Genomic DNA, 18127 nt, shown 5'->3' with positions numbered 1-18127 from the left:
AAGGAAAAAACGCATTATATAAACATGTTGGTAGAAATGCCAGCTGTGCTTCTGTATTGCAATTAACAGTTAACAGCATTATTAACCATGCAGGAACCTTACTTCCCTTTTCAGTCCAATTACAGTGGATAGTGGAAGTGTCTAAACAAAATTCCATTCAAAGTCTGTAAGTTTTCTCAGAAGAGAGGAAACCTGTGGGTTCACAGTAGTGTTCTTTTTTTGCACAATTTGGCCAGTCGTCTTTGAAGTAACTTTCCCTTTCTTGGCTTTAGATCCACGCTCTGGGTTGATGTCGAGAAAGCATCTACAAGGCAGAAAACAAACAAAAATTAGTATTGTGTTTATGCCTATTTTTATATCTCGCTCTTAACGAGATGTCTTTCAAGAATTTGTTTGGATATAGTTATATAGTTACACCAAAATTAAAATTTTATGCTACGGTCTTTGCACTTTACTGAAAAAACATGGATCAATCAAAAGTTTCTATTTTGTCTACGCTAACCATATTCTGCTATAAATATAAATCACATACTTCTGTGTACTCCCAGTTGCTTAACCAAGGCTGAATAATGTGAATGAAAGTTATGCATAATACAGGTATGTGCCAAAAAATGAGAATATCGAGGGAAAGTCCATTCATTTCAATAATTTGTTTCAAAAAGTGAAACTTGTATGTTATATTAGTTCACTACACACAAAGTGAAATATTTCAAGCCTTTATTTGTTCAAGGTGCGTGGCATGGAGGCGATAAGTCTTTGACACAGTTGAGGTGTTATGGTAGCCCAAGTTGCTTTGATTTTAGCCTTCAGCTTGTCTGCATTTCGGGGTCTCTGTTCCCTCATCTTCCTTTTGACAATACCCCATAGATTTTCAATGGGGTTTAAGTCAGGCCAATCAAGTACAGTTATTCCATGACTATTAAACCAGGTACTGGTAGTTTTGGCTTTGTTGGCAGGTGCCAAATCCTGCTGGAAAATAAAATCATCTCCAAAAAGCATGAAGTGCTCTAAAATTTCCTGGTAGACAGCTGCGTTGACTATGGACTTGATAAAAGACAATGGACCCACAGCAGCAGATGACATGCTCCCCAAACCATCACTGACTTTTGTGCCTCTCCAGTCTTCCTCCGGACTCTGGGACCCTGATTTCCAAATCAAATGCAAAATTTGCTTTCATCTGAAAACAGGACTTGGGACCACTGGGCAACAGATCAGTACTTTTTCTCCTTAGCCCAGCACAGATGCTTCTGACATTGTTTTTGGTTCAGGAGTGGCTTGACGCATAATCAAGCTTTTTGGAGATGATTTTAATTTCCAGCAGGATTTGGCACCTGCCCACAAAGCCAAAACTACCAGTACCTGGTTTAATAGCCATGGAATAACTGTACTTGATTGGCCTGACTTAAACCCCATTGAAAATCTATGGGTTTTGTTTGGATTTGTTTTTTTTGTCTTTAGTCCATAATCATTAAAATCGAAACAAATAAAGGTTTGAAATATTTCACCTTATGTGTAGTGAACTAATATAACATACAAATTTCACTTTTTGAGACAAATTATTGAAATAAATAGACTTTCCCTTGATATTCTAATTTTTTTGCATACCTGCATTGTTATTTTACACAGTTATTTTGAAAAACAAATAAATATTACAAATAAATAATAGTAGTAATAGTGCAACTGAACTGTATTATTAGGTGTCAACAATTGTTAACTGGGGAAGATCAACATTCTATAAAAAAAAAAAAAAAACTTTGTTCAAAATTGAAATCTGAAACATTAAAATGGTTTCGGTGTAATTTTTTATATTTAATGTCCTGAAAAACATATGTATTTTAAAATGTTCTAAAGGACATTACTAAATAATAAAACATATAAACAAAACAATATACATCATTTTCAGAAATTCCAAGTGTACTTAATTTTTCACTTACCCTGTGTAGCAAATGAGACTGGCTAATATCATGGTTGTCCTGCTGCCCCTGAATTACCGACTGAATTACAGATGATGGGAGAATGTGCTTTACCTGCAATTTGAGATAAAACAGAGCCATATTCTTCAAAAGAGTGATTTGTTTGCATTATCTGCCAATAGTGCAATATGCAACTGCTCTTCACCATCACCACAATACATAAATCACACAGTGCATTTGAGTCTTCAGCCACATTGCATTCCTCACCATGTGGTCTCTGCACTAAAAAGTTCAAATGTAGTATATTATGATGAAGCCTATCTGCTGAGGAGTTGCGGTGATACCTGGATATATGTGAGGTCTGTGTTGATGCAAAAGAAAAGCTTTTATTTCACTTAAATGGCCTTTGATATGAGACTTCAGGTGTAAAATGAAGTTTCTCAAATCACTACATCTTTCCTGACAGACACCAATGTCACAGACTAAAGTGTACGCATTACCTATTAATTGCTCAGCAGACGTCTGTGTGTCCCTCTTTTTGTGATCCCTCAACATATGAGCCTTAAAAGCTGCTAACTTTTTGAATCTTCTGGGGCAAACAGGAATAAGTTACCACATTTAAAATTAGCATTAGGAACATGACTATGCATTTCCATGTGCTGACAGTATGATAAGACCGATTCAAATGCACTATCACAGAACTGACACCACATTATTTTTATGAACAAGTTAATTATAACTGTAAGGGTATTTATGATAAACTTACCTTAGCGCTCCGTTGATCTTCATCAGATTACTCAGCCTGAAATAAAAAATGAATCGAAAATCAAACACAGGTCGTGCAAATGGCATGATAAATGTTTACATTTTAAATGATATATCAAAGTTAATTGCTGAATAACGTCAGTTGACTACAAACTGAACTGTTTACCCGAGGTTTATCCTACGTGTACAGGCTAATTCACAACGAGCTGACCAAAGAGGAATGTATACCACGTCACATTATGTGTAACGTTACAGGCTAAACTACGTAAATCACAACGCTTATTTCGGCCATTATAATTTTGATGTAACGTAGGTGTCTAATCGTCGAAAACGACATGATTAAAACACCGATCCAAAAACAATTCCACTCGTGCAAACAGTTCAGAAGAATGCAATCGAATAAAACAGCAGTGTCTTACCGTGTCGATGCTCAGGCAAACATTCATCTGCGACCAACTTCATTTCTTCTTCGTCATAGACAAAATGTATTCTCCCCGTCTTTTTGCTGCATTATCCTCTAATTTTTAGCTGCGCCCGTAAATTCACAGGCAGATTAAACGACACATTTTAAACCTTTAAAACTATAAACTTTAAAACTAACTTAAACGACTAGCATGTCCGGTTTTCACACAGTATGTAACGTTGTTCCTATTTTGTTCGTATGAATATCCAACTAACAAATTAACTGCTTCAGTGGCACTGCACTGGCTCTGCTCACATTTTAAAAGAAAATGAGCGCGAATCAATCCCATAATGCAACATTTACAGCCTGATACTGTATTACGAATTTTGCCTGTTGAAAACAGAAAAATACTGTACATTTACAGCCTTTCTGTTAAATATACAGTCTGATACTGCTATATAAAAATACAGTACAATACTGTTAGAAATTGCCTGTAAATTTACAGTAAAGTTTTACAGTGTATTTAAAATAACAGCTTTTTTATTTGAATATGCTTTAAAATGTAATTTATTCCTGTGATCAAAGCTAAATTTTCAGCATCATTACTCCAGTCTTCAATGTCACATGATCCTATAGAAATCATTCTAATATGCTGATTTGCTGTTCAAGAAACATTTCTTACTTTTATTATTATATCTCTCTGAAAAAAAAAAAAAAAAAAAACATTTTGGGAAAGAAATGTAAAAAAATAATACTTTTATTTAGCAAGGATGCCCTTAAATTGATCAATAGTGATGATAAAGACAATTATAATGTTACGAAAGATTTTTAATTCAGATAAATGCTGTTCTTCTGAACTTTCTATTCTTCAAAGAAACCTGAAGAAAAAATCTACTCAGCTGTTTTCAACATAATAATAATAATAATAATAATAATAATAATAATAATAATAATAATAATAATAATAATAATAATAATAATAAATGTTTTTGAGTAGCAAATCAGCAAATGATTTCTGAAAGATTATGTGACTGGAATAACGATGCTAAAAATTCAGCTTAGAAATCACAGAAATAAAATAAATTTTAAAATATATTCGAATAGAAAACAGTTATTTTAAATAGTAAAAATATTTTTAAATTTAACAGTTTTTGCTGTACTTTGGATCAAATAAATGCAGGCTTGGTGAGCAGAAGATACTTCTTTAAAAACATAAAAAATCTTACCGTTCACAAACTTTTGACCGGTTGTGTACAATTAAGGCGACTATACAGTAAGAAATCAACCCAACTTGGTAAGAAAACATAACAATTTGTTTTTCTGTTCAGGTACATATGGTTTAAGTGCACTTATCTCTGTAAGCCATACTGATGCTCACTTTACAATGTAATTTTCTGTAATGCAGCCACAGGACAGGTAAACATATGAACATTGTGTTGATCTCGGTTAGCCGGTGATTCACAGATCTTGATTAGCTAATATCAACTTCCTGCAAAACTGCCGAAATAGGGCAAAATTGCTAGCTATCGCAAATAATGTGGGGATTGGTTAAATTTCCATTTATTCTTTCAATCATAAAAAACCTTTAGGTTCTGCAAAACCATCAGAACACACAATAGACTTTCAAAGCTTTCAGAGTTCAAAGCCTCAGTAAATGTAGTGATGAATCTCCTACCTGAACAGACTCAAAATAAATACACGTATAATTCTGAAGCAGACAGGAGAAGTCTGTGATCTTCCAGAGGAAGCAGACTGTAATAACCCACGTTTTACTTACCGCTTCACCGCGGTGGAGGTCCTCTTCCACTAATGCAGGTCCCGAGGTTGCCGGATCTCCCAGTTATTGAGTAATTGTGAAATATGAAAAAGTGATTTTAAAACCCGTAACATATTTCAGATTCAATCAGAAAAGATGCAAATGTCACACTGTTCAATCTTTAGCATTCAAATGTGATTTTCAAATGTCACTCTGTTGTACAATCATATTTCAAGTAAGCCATCACTCAAAACACACTATTAACCAAATATTAACTAGGAATGAACAAATACTGAATTTCTCAGCCAATACCGATATTGATATACTGGATAACTTGGTAAATGCAAAAATGCAACATTAAGTAACAATGCCACTGAACGGAGAAACTTGCATATTTTGCTGATTCATGTTTTGGGCTGTACTAATTGGTCAAACTGGGAAAAACATTTGGAGTACTTTAGACTGCCAAAAGTTAAAACAAATAAAGGAAAAGAGTGCAAAAAACTGTCTGAGGACCTAAAAGCATTTGTGGTTTGCCAGACTGAACCAGGATTTCCAGGGTAAAAATGTGGACAACATTTGTGTTTGTTGTTATCATTTTCCGGTCAGGTAGGTGAAATATTATGCTAATAGTAAGAAACCACTCAAAATACACTATCAACCAAATATCAACTAGGAATAGATACAGATACTTGCAATAATAATTTTTTCCCAACTAATGTTTTAAACTATACAGGAAGCCTTAATAGGTGAATATTATTACTATATAAAATAGAATTTATAATATAAAGATATACTGTAATAAATCAATTGTACAAGGAAGTTTGAGTAAAAACTTTATAGATTAGATTTATAGACTAGATTTATTCAAATATACATTTATAATGAACAGTAAATAAGCTCCCTCTGGTGTTTTTTATAGCTAACTAATCAAATGTGAACACTTTCCTAAGGTAATAGAATGTTTTCACGACACATCATCAATCTGCCAAATTGACGGCACTCAACGTAAACAATGACACTGAACCGAGCAAAACACGCATTTTTTGCTAGTTATTGCTGCTGAAAATGGTCAATTATTATCATGTTTTGGGCTGTACTAATTGGTTGGACCAGGAAAAACATTTGGAGTAATATAGACTGCCAAAAGTTAAAACTAATAAAAGAATAGAGTGCAAAAAACTGTCTGAGGAACAAAAGTCAGCCAAACTGAACCAGGATTTCCAGGGCAAGTATCTTGACAACTTTCGTGTTTCTGCTTATCATTTCCAGTCAGGTAGGTGAAATATTAGGCTACTATCTTCTTTAAATCTGCTTCTATGTATCTTTACCATCTATTAACTTTTAATTAATTATTAAAGTAATATTATCTTTTTAAGTTTGTCAAAATATTGTGCCCTGTCCTGCCTACTACGTCATTCTCTATATGATTTAGCAGCTTCCACATGGTTTTTCAGTGGTTTAGACAGCATAAATTAGCAGAACATTGTATTCAGTAGTACATTAACCTTGCAATCTAGGGATGCACCGAAATAAAAATTCTTGGCTGAAGCCGAACAAAATTAAACACTGGGCCGAAGGCCGATTACCGAACATGGTTTTTCGTCTTTTCCCCCATGTATTTTGCCAATTTTTTTCACCGTTGCATAAATTAAATAGGCAAAATGTGCTTTTTACAGTTTGGTCTTGCTTTTCAAAAAATAAATTACAAAACAACAATTTAAAAATATTTACTTAACACTGAACATTTTTAACATTTTAGTACACATTATAGCCTACCAACAAAGCACAATTTAACTTAAAATTAATAAGTTAGCAAAATAATATTCTTTGGCAATTTTTAAGACCCCCTTCATGAATCAGGCCTTTTTAAATGTACAAATAAATGCAGCCTTGCTGAGCAAAGGAGAATGTTATAATAAATGTATTAATAGAGCTGTTGTAATGATTATTTTATTTTACTTTTTTATTTTATTTTACAGAACAATGGTAAAATTACAATACTAACATTCATGAATGTTGACTTTTATTTTGGTGGAAAAACCTCAGTACTATGTTTTGCTGACAGCAGCAGATTTATGAATGATTCTCATTAATGCTGTTTCAGCTCAGATTTTCCTTGCGCTTTGGACTTTGAACCCTGGTTAAGGAGCTCATGCAGAGCTGTCAGAATACATACTATTGGTGCGTGTATTAGACAACATAGCGTTCTGTAGTTTATTTACTAATGGTTTAAGGCCATTTCACGATTTCAGTCATCATACAGTAAACAGCAACAACCACCCCTTTCTCTTCTTATGAAAGACATGCGATGCAATACTAAACAGTCTCTCGCTGTCGATGCTTGTAATGATTTTTGCGTCTTTCTCTGGCAGTTTTAAATGCTTCCACACTGCGACATGTTTGCTGCATTAGTTCGCACCTCTATTTGATCGCATCACGGCATCGGCATAATTTATTTGGCCTTTTCGCTTATTATTAATTATTATTAATTTCGGTTGCTGAACATTCGGTGCATCCCTTTTGCAATCCATGCTGTTGTTTACAACCGAGTATCACCAATATAGCCGTGCACCCGGATAACTGACCAAATTGTGATGCAAGTGCAAATCCTCAACTGTTTCCAAGCTGTTTTATTGACGTCGCTTTGGCTGAAACACTTCGGTAAATTGCGTTTCCAACACGCTTTCTGATGTTCATTCATGTTCATTTCACGCTATAACATGGTGTAATAAAGTGGAACATAGTTTTTCCACGCTGTCACTTAAACTCAAGTGCACTAGCTGATTGGAAATGATTAGAATTAACATGAATATTGTCAAGATTCTTGCCCTGGAATTCATGGTTCAGTTTGCTCTATAGTACCCCAAATGTTTTTTGTGGTCAGAATGATTAGTACAGCTCAAAACATGACAATATTGGAGCATTTTCAGCAGTAATCAATCATCATGTAAATATGTAAGTCCCCTTCGCTTCAGTAGCACTATGGCCGATTGATGACACATTGTGAAAACACTCCATAAATGTGCTAAAAAACCCTTGCAACACCCTAGAAATCACCCTAGAAAGCTATCTACCACACAGCAGTGTTATAACAACCATTCAGATCTTTGTTGTCTGTTGGTTTTCAGACAGTGTGTTGTAAATGCCTTCTGTGTGTGTGTTGTGTGCGCAGCAGATTGGGAGGCCTGCCTGTTCTCTGACGCTCTGACAGACGCTCAGTGCACGTCAGCAGGATTGCCGAGAACTCAACCAGCCACTGTTTACCAGCTCTCCGTAAAAGACCTGCTGCTCTCCAACATCGGAGAATCTGTGAGTACTGAGAGAACACAAACAGGCATCATGCAGTGTATGTGACTCAACTGTTCAGTTGTGACATTCAGTGTGAAACATACAGCTAGTGTGACATCTACACGGATGATAATGACAACCGGCTAGAGGAGAGACAGAGTGAGAGAGCAGCGGAGATGTCAGATTTCATTCCGGAAAACAGGAGATGTGGAGGAACTCCGGAAGAAATACTGTACATAGAAAGAGAAAAACATACAGCTCTCTTCTAAAAACTAGTGAGAGACAATGTTAGGTTGTACATATACTGAAAATAAAATCTGGTGTAGAACTAACCATATTTACTCAGAATTGGCAAAGAAACAGTACGAAACACATCAAATTAAAATCACATTTTTATGCCGAAAGACAAAAGTAAAAGTATTTTACAGTGTACCCAATTTTGATTTGGGTTAAAAAAGAGCAGCTTTGCATGCATTCTTCTATAAGGCATTTCCAGCAGTTTCCAACATTGCTAATAATAAGAAATGTTTCTTGAGCAGCAACTCAGTACATTAGAATGATTTCTGAAGGATCATGTGACACTGAAGACTGGAGTAATGCCGTAAAAATTTAGCTTTGCATCACAGGAATAAATTACATTTTACAATACAGTAGAAAACTGTTATTTGAAAATGTAATAATTATTCACAATATTAACGTTTTACAGTATTTTTATCAAAAAAATAAAATAAAACAAATAAATCACTAATTTTCACTAATTTCTCCATGTATTGTATGTCTATGGTGCCCGTGAGTTTGAACTTGTCTAGCTCTGCAATGCACATGTGCACTCCAGTTCAATACAGTTAGGGTATGTCGATAAACTCTCATCTCATTTTCTCCTCCAACGTCAAAATCACCCTATATCACTGCAGAAGTACTGACCCAGTGTTTACAAAATGAACGAACAAAGAAGATCAAACGCCCTTTACAAAAAAAGGTGAAACAGCGATATATGTGACCCTGGACCACAAAGCCAGTCATAAGGTTAAATTCTACAAAACTGAGATGTATACATCATATGAAAGCTCAATAAATAAACTTTCTATTGGTATATGGTTTGTTAGGATAGGACAATATTTAGCCGAGATACATCTATTTGAAAATCTGGAATCTGAGGGTGCAAAAAAATCAAAATACTGAGAAAATCACCTTTAAAGTTGTCCAAATTAAGTTCTTAACAATGCATATTACTAATCAAAAATTACATTTTGATATTTTCATAGTAGGAATTTTACAAAAAATCTTCATGCATCGTGATCTTTACTTAATATCCTAATGATTTTTGGCATAAAAGAAAAATCAATCATTTTGACCCATACAATGTATTTTTGGCTATTGCTATAAATATACCCCAGCGACTTAAGACTGGTTTTGTGGTCCAGGGTCACATATAGGACGATTCTGAAGTTGGAGAAGAAAATGAGATGGGAGTTTTTCAACATACCCTAACTGTCATGAACCGGAGTACACAGAGTACATATGCACATTGCAGAGCTAGAGCTAGACAAGCATTTGAGGTTAAAAAGTGTATAAATTGTACATTTTTAAGAAAACCGCCAGTTGTTTCTCTAGATAAGACTCTTATTCCTTGGCTGGGATCATTTAAAGCCTTTTGAAGCTGCATTTAAACTGCATTTTGGAAGTTCAAACTTATTGGCACCAAAGAAGACCACTACATAGAGAAAATTCCTGAAATGTTTTCCTCAAAAAAACTATTTCTTTCTGACTAAAAATCTTGGATGACAAGGGGGTGAGTAAATGATCTGTACATTTTTGTTCTATAAGTGAACTAATCCTTATGACCAGCTGACTAATCAATCTTAACAAAGCCCAATGTAATTTGACTGGCTCAGGGTGACCTGGCATGCATTTACATAAGACGTGTTCAGTTACAGCTACAACATGTGCAATGTGCAGTGGAGTGCAACAGAATGCAGGTGTCCTGAGAGCATTTAAAAAAGCTTTTAGCTTAAAAACTCAAGGTTAGGACATTGAAAATGCACCCTAATGGCCAAAGACAAAATTCACAGAAACTCGACACGAGCAAATCTGAAAGCATGCGAACTGTGCATGTTGTCAGTGTGCTGATTAATGCATTGCTGCTAAAAATATATATATATATTTAAAAAAAAACAGAATGGAATTGATTACTAGTTGAACTTTTAGTATATGTACAGACCACCAATGAAATAATAGTTCAAGACTACATTATGTAAGAATGCATTCTTCAAAAACACTCCCTGTGTAGATGATAAACTACGAGGCAGTTCAATAGCGCTTTTTGAACAGCAAAAAGCATGTTCAGAATGAAGTGAGCAATGTTTTCGAGCAGCTCTTCCTGTAGCGCACTAGTAATGACTTTGACCTGTAAACATTCCCAGGCAACAAAGAACACAATAGAGAGCTTTTAGTGCATTTCACAGCACTTTAATACCTCCACAGATGCTGTTTCGTTGTTTGGCTTGTTTCTGCATCGAGTCATTGATTTATGTGTTGTGATGTGCGCTGGAGAAACACCAACAAGTGAGCAGATGTATTTGTGCAGGACTTTCCTGAATTCCTGAGTCTCAAAGGATTTGTTGTCATTATGTAATGCAAAGCACTTATACTTGAGACTAAATAGTGTGTCCTTGTGTGGCACTTTGCCGTCTTCGTCTTAAGTAGTTATTTCCATGGCTGCTCGAAAAATAAATAATTATGATGCATGCGATACAAATTTGAAAGAACATAAAACAAAATGTGTTTCTATGTCTAGTCGAAACTCTCCGCCCAGCAGTCGCAGCAAGAACTAATTCTCAATGAAGATGAGAAGAAACTTCTAGCCAAGGAAGGAGTCAGTCTTCCCAACCAACTGCCACTTAACAAGGTATGTTGAACACACTCTCTATACGAAACTCTGCCATAACGAGCTAACCAGCCAAACCTCGACTTCTTGTCCCTTTTAAGAAAAGTCTGTTCACTTGGCCATATTTGCTATTAGATTTAAAATAATAGTTCAGAATTTCCTAAAAAATGTTTGAGTTTGTTTTTAGCATTACAGTACGTCACTTGCTCAAATCGGATCCTCTGCAGAGAATGGAAGTCCAAACTGCTGATAAAAACATCACAATAATCTACAAGTAATCCACACCAATTCGGTCCATCAATTAAAATCTTTGTTGAAATGTTTGTAAAAACAAATCCATCATTAAGATTTTTTTTTCTAGTCAAAAAGTTGACTCTGAATCAGGAGAGAATATGCACAGATCATGCACTGTTTACAGTGAAAACAGTCCAGAATTCGATACAAATACAGCTGAAGTCAATAGTTTACATACACACTGCAGAATATGCAAAATGTCAATTATTTTAACAAAATAAGGGGGATCACACAAAATGCATGTTATTTTTATTTAGTACTGACCTGAATAAGATATTTCAAATAAAAGACACTTACATATAGCCCACAAGAGAAAATAATAGTTGAATAGTTGCCCGCTGTTCTTCAGAAAAATCCTTTAGGTCCCACAAATTCTTTGGTTTTTCAGCATTTTTGTGTATTTGAACCATTTGTGTATTAAGAATTTGTACTTCAGGGTAAATTTAAATTATTTTATCTTCTGGGAAACATGTAAGTATCTTCTCTAGCTTCTGAATGGCAGTATATATATATATAAAAATAGTAAAATAAGAAAAAGTTATACAATCTCGTTCTGTTCAAAAGTTTTCAGTTCCCTGCTCTTAATGCATTTTGTTTCCTTCAGAAGCATCAGTGAGTATTTGAACCCTCTGAAAAAACAAAGAATTTGTGAGATCTGAAGGATTACTTCAAAGAACAGCAGGCAGTTTTACTGTTTAGGACAAACAAGGAACTCATGAACAACTATCACTAAAAAAAAAAAAAGTGGATTATTCAGGTAACAACACAGTATTAGGAAACAAGTGTATGTAAAATTATCAAGAGGGTCATTTTCAAAATTTAACTATATATTTTTTTTCTTGTGGACTATATTTGGTCGTCTTTTATGTAAAATATATTATTCAGGTCAGTACTAAATACAAAATAACATGCATTTTGTATGATCCCTCTTATTCTGGTAAAACGATTAACATTTTGCAGATTCTGCAAGGTGTACACTTTTGTATGTAAACTTTTGACTTTGATGTGAGAGAACAAAAGAGGACAGTCTTTTTGCTTGTGGATTACTGTGATGTTTCTGATGCAATGACGCCATTTGGTATTTTTTATTTTAAAGACTGACCTTACTCTCTTATATTTTGCATTATATGTTATATTATATTTTATGTGAGCCTGGACCACAAAACCAGTCATAAGCAATAATGCAAAAATACTAAATAATGCAAAAAAAGCATTCTAAGCAAGTTTTGATACTACAAAATATCTTCATGGAACATGATCTTTACTTAATACCCAAATGATTTTTGACATAAAAGAAAAATTGCTCATTTTGACCCATACAATGTATTGTTGGCTGTTGCTACAAATAGACCCGTGCTACTTATGACTGGTTTTGTGGTCCAGGGTCACATATATATTTCGCATTACAGTACACATCCCACACACCTGTGTTTGTAACATCATAACATCACAAGACCACTTGTAATATCATCACAGTAACAACCTTTTCATGTTCTACACGTGGCATTGCGCCACATCTCTATATTTACTGCTGGAAGCCTGATCAGACTTCAGGAGGAAGAAAAGAGGCTTTTAAAGAGGCCGAGATGAATGAAGGCAGTGATGAAAGGCAACTCTCATCCAAATAACACCTTTCTCTCAGCCGCAGAGATTTGTCCCTCTGTGTGTGAGGATAATGGATAATGGCAGGATTAAGCTGATTTGATTTGACTCACATGCAGCCCGTGGCTTCAGACCTAATAAAATGCATATCAAAATAAATTGCTGAAATGTAGCCATCTTGTTTCAAGATGATTTCATCTTAATGTTTTGTCTGGCATGCTCTCTCATGATTTTCTTAGTACGAAGAAAAGATTTTGAAGAAGATTCGGAGGAAAATCCGCAACAAGCAGTCGGCGCAGGAGAGCCGCAAGAAAAAGAAGGAATATATAGATGGACTGGAGGGGAGGTGATTAAAAAAGATTTCTATTTCTGCTATTCTGAACTTTCTATTTATCAAAATATGTGTTATGGTTTCCAAAAAATATGGAGCAGTACAACTGTTTTCAACTTTGAAGACACTGAAGAGAGTAATGATGTTGTAAATTCAGCCTTGAATCACAGGAATAAAATACATCTTAACATATATTCAAATAGAAAGCAGTTATTTTAAATTCTAATATTATTTCACAATTTCTGATCAAATAAATTCAGCCTTAGTGAGCAGAAGAGCTTTTAAAAACTGAAAAAAAAAACGGTCCCTTTGAATGGCAGTTTATATTGTGAAGCGCTGTACGGTATTACCTGACTGGCTTACAATGAAAGCATTCACCTCAGATGTCCTGTTTGTGGTACAAGTAAACACCTCCTCACTGAATGAATGAATGTGACATCAAAGAAAAACTCATTACTAAGTAAACTTGCAGTAAAGTTGAAATTGAGGTCGAAAGTCATTAAAAATCCAGGCTCGAACTTATCTTAACTTAGGATCAAAGGAATCGAATATCCTCCAAGAGGCTGGAGAAATTATTTAGAACACACTGCTGCACAAATTTCGGGCATGAAATTGCCCTTCAAGGAAGTGCCCGTGGGTTTATCTGTCCAAAGGACAAACTCATTTCACAGCCAGCGCTGCAGTCGCTAAAAGTAGCACAGCCATCTTGCTGTTTTTTATTCACATGCTCACAAATCAGTGGTGTGAGCTTTACCGTCTGATGCTAACAGACACCTGTGAGATTGTACTGACCTCAGAGAAAATTAGTTTTTTGAAAAGTGTTTTATATAAAAAACTAAAAAGTTTTAAAAGCTTTTTTGTTGTCATTTATCTGTCATTTGCAAACGGTCATTTGTAAATTGCAAAATAATCATTTTGCTAATCAGAACACCAACAGAAAGTCAACAGAACATTTAAAGCTACAGAGTTAGGACGCAGATGAGATTCACCTTCTGTTTTTAATTAAATTTTAATGTTTATGTGCATCATTTTCATTCACTTTCATTTATTCAATCCTGTGGCTTGATGATTCCACATAATAACAAGAGATTTTCAGCATTAATGAGCACAAAATCAGTTTGAGCTTTGCTTAAAGGGGTCATATTATGCTTTTTCAGTGAGTGGTGTGTATCTCTGGGCATAAAAATCATCTACAAAGTTACAAATCTCAAAGTCCACTCCAAAGGAAGATATTTCGTTTTTTAAAAATCCCTTTTTATGAGCTACAATGAATGGCTCATTTGGACTACAGCATTGTTTTCTGGATGCTATGATGTCACAACGTGAATCCAAGTGGGGAGGGAGGGACAAGGTGCGGGATTCGCCTAACTTTAGAGGTGTTGCATGGACAGGTGCTTTTGGGATGCTCCAGCGAGTCACAGAGTGGCTCGTTTAAACGCGAGCATTGACTAAAGTGGCCGCAAACTGCTCTGGTAGCCGTGCTGGAGTCGCGCCATTGACGTGTGCAATATAGAGGGTCGAAACACATGCGGAGCTGTGGCTGATGTAAACACAAGCATTGACTAGAGTGACGATCATCAGTCAGAGCTGGGCTGTAGATGTGTACAGTGTGTGGTAAGAGATTTATTCGTCATACAGTGTAGATAGCAGCACATGCCTTCGGGCATATAAATAATTAAATAAATGAGCACAATAATGATAATATCATGTATCGGTGATCTCGCAGGCTGATGATAGGACCAACACAACTGTAGTGTATTATTTACTCACCCTCCATGCATCCTAGGTGTATATAACTTCCTTTTTCAGCCGAATGCAATCAGAGTTACATTGAAAATAATCCTGACACTTCCAAGCTTTAGAATGGCATAGACTGAATGATAGCGCTGCTCGATTTTGGCAAAAATCATAATCCCGATTATTTTGGCAAAAATCATAATCCTGATTATTTTGGTCAATACTGTAAACACGATTATTTAACACGATTATGACTGGGTCCAAATATTAGTGATTAATTTAAAGCTAGCAACACAGCAGAAAAAAAGAAAAAGAAAAAAACAGTTAAAAAATATATACTGTATACTTTTATGCAAGTGTAAATCAGTCTAACAATACTACAGAAATTGAATGTAATTATTTGAATGTAAAATAAAACAGCTGTAACTGTAATAGTGAAACGTGCTTTGTTTCTTATTGAAACTACAAAAGTCCTTCATTCAAGAGCAGTGAGTGATTTTTCTCTTTGTATTTTTACGTTTTATTAATATTAAGCACAGAGACGGCAGAAGGAATATTATTTGTTGCTGCTTTAAATGCCACACAGATCCAAAATACTGTTACACACAGATTTTTATTCTCAACCGTTTATGATCATTTGAGACATAACTGACAAGGGTTTACATGAATAATCACCAAGCGCCTCATTTTGAAATACTTTAGCATGTACAGCGGGGAAAATAAGTATTTGACACATCAGCATTTTTATCAGTAAGGGGATTTCTAAGTGGGCTATTGACACAAAATTTCCACCAGATGTAGCCATCAAGCCAAATATTGAATTCATACAAAGAAATCAGAACATTGTATACAAGTTGAGTCATAATAAAGTGAAATGACACAGGGAATAAGTATTGAACACATGAAGATAACAAGGTGTAAAATGGCATAGAAAGCCAGGAGACCACCTGAAATCTGTCAGTATTGAGAGAGAAACTCTACCCCCTATCAGTACTAATTGATATCAGCTGCTTTAGTCCTAATTGATGGCCTATAAAGGCTTCTCATTACCCAGAAGGCACACAGGAAAGACTTCATGATGGGTAAAAGCAAAGAACTCTCTCAAGATTTTTGTAATCTTATCGTTGAAAAGCATTTTGATGGGAATGGTTATAGGTGAATTTCCAGAAAGCTGAATGTTCCTGTGAGCACTGTGGGAGCCATTATCCGGAAATGGAAAGATCATCAGTTCACCATAAACCGGCCACGATCAGGTGCTCCACGTAAGATCCCTGTCCGAGGAGTCCAAAGAATAATCAGGAGAGTTCTCCAAGAGCCAAGAACCACTCAGGCAGAATTTCAGGAAGACCTTGCATCAGCAGGTACTGTTGTTTCAAAGAAAACTATAAGCAATCACGCTCACCACGCAAGACTCCATTGCTGAACAAAATGCACGTTGAGGCTCGGTTAAAGTTTGCGAAACAGCATTTGGAGAAACCTGTGGATTATTGGGAGACTATAGTATGGTCAGATGAAAGCAAAATTGAACTTTTTGGCAGTCATTCTACACACCATGTTTGGAGAAGAAATAGCACTGCCCACCACCCCGAGAACACCATATCAACAGTTAAGTTTGGGGGTGGAAGCATCATGGTTTGGGGCTGCTTTTCAGCAAGGGGTACTGGCAGACTTCATATTATTGAAGGCCGGATGGATGGAGAAATGTACCGGGACATTCTGGATAAAAATCTGCTGCCATCTACCAGAAAGCTGAAAATGAAAAGAGGATGGACATTTCAGCAAGACAATGATCCCAAACACAAGGCCAAGGAAACAATGAAGTGGTTTCAAAGAAAGAAAATCAAGTTGCTTGAATGGCCCAGTCAATCACCTGACCAAAAATCTATGGAGAGAACTGAAGATCAAAGTTCATAAAAGAGGCCCAAGGAACCTTCAAGATGTTTAAGATTGTTTGTGTGGAAGAATGGGCCAGAATCACTCCTGAGCAATGCAGACGACTGGTCTCTCCATACAAGAGGCGTCTAGAAGCTGTAATCACCAAGGCTTTTCTACAAAGTATTAAAGAAAGTGTGTTCAATACTTATTCCCTGTGTCCATTCACTTGATTTATTATGACTCAACTTGTATACTTAAATGTTCTGATTTCTTTGTATGAATTCAATATTTGTCTTGATGGCTACATCTGGTGGAAATTTTGTGTCAATAGCCTACTTAGAAATGCTGATGTGTCAAATACTTATTTTCCCCTCTGTATTTGACCGTTTAGAATGGGTGGAGTAGGGCACGATAATCGTTTCATCTTGATTACTGAATTTTCATAATCGCTTGAAGCAGAAATCGAAACTGAATTTCGATTAATTGCACAGCCCTACTGAACGGCATAGATGGGGGGATGTAAAATAATGCGATTTTTCGAACCACCAATTATGAGAGCATGTTCTAGTGCACCCCTAAAACAAAATAAAGACTTTGTAAAAGAGCATAATAGGACTTTAGGACCCTTTAATTAGTATATATTCTTGCTTTTATTTATATTGATATTGGGGTAAACCTAGGCATTATTGTTTTGGTGAGATACATCTGAATACAGCAAAGCTTTTAAACATTTGTTTGTCCTTGTGCAAAATAAACTAGTGTTACGGCTCATTTATCTCCTGTGCATAAGAACAACTGGACCAACAACAAGTATTATTGAACTATCCTCTAATGTTATTGATGCAACCAGCAGCACATAGACTATTTAGGGGGTGTTTGTGTGTGTACGCAAACATGCTGTGACAGACAGAGGGTGTGCGGGAGTGTTTGTAGGTCAGATTTATCACTGTGAGTAATTGGCCAATATACTCCGGTCTAGGATGGCTGCCTGCAGCGTTCAGAATCTGGAATTACAGAGGAAAGTCCTCCAGCTGGAGAAGACCAACACGTAAGTCTCACTTCACAACAATATCAGATCCGCTCCACTCTGACAGGGCTATAAATCAGTGGTTTTCAACCGGTTTCGCTTCAGGATCTGGATTTAACATTGCACATCAAGTGGCCCAACAAAGTACTGAAAACTGCTTATCATACAAGAAAGTAGTAACATTTCCTTAAAAATAAATGAAGTACATTTTTCTTCCTTGAGCCTTTCTGACATCCTGGTGAGCTT

The 18127-nt window shown here is 35.6% G+C and overlaps 1 protein-coding gene across 2 annotated transcripts in view; it reads left to right on the top strand.

Annotated features, from left to right (window-relative positions):
* The window catches only part of creb3l3b (cAMP responsive element binding protein 3-like 3b), a 36383-nt gene extending 18477 nt beyond the window's left edge, over nucleotides 1-17906 (top strand). Inside the window, exons 4-7 of one of the 2 annotated variants that reach the window (XM_073848992.1) lie at nucleotides 8016-8149; nucleotides 10926-11036; nucleotides 13151-13257; nucleotides 17834-17906. In XM_073848992.1, the coding sequence (XP_073705093.1) occupies nucleotides 8016-8149; nucleotides 10926-11036; nucleotides 13151-13257; nucleotides 17834-17906 (425 nt within the window). Of the gene's footprint in view, nucleotides 1-8012; nucleotides 8150-10925; nucleotides 11037-13150; nucleotides 13258-17833 lie in introns of both variants that reach the window. The other variant, XM_073848991.1, reaches the window with a different exon arrangement.
* Nucleotides 17907-18127: the final 221 nt, after the last annotated feature.

The sequence above is a fragment of the Garra rufa genome, chromosome 10 (genome assembly GCF_049309525.1).
Source record: "Garra rufa chromosome 10, GarRuf1.0, whole genome shotgun sequence".
NCBI lineage: Eukaryota > Metazoa > Chordata > Actinopteri > Cypriniformes > Cyprinidae > Garra > Garra rufa.
This window is presented reverse-complemented; position numbering and strand designations above follow the sequence as displayed.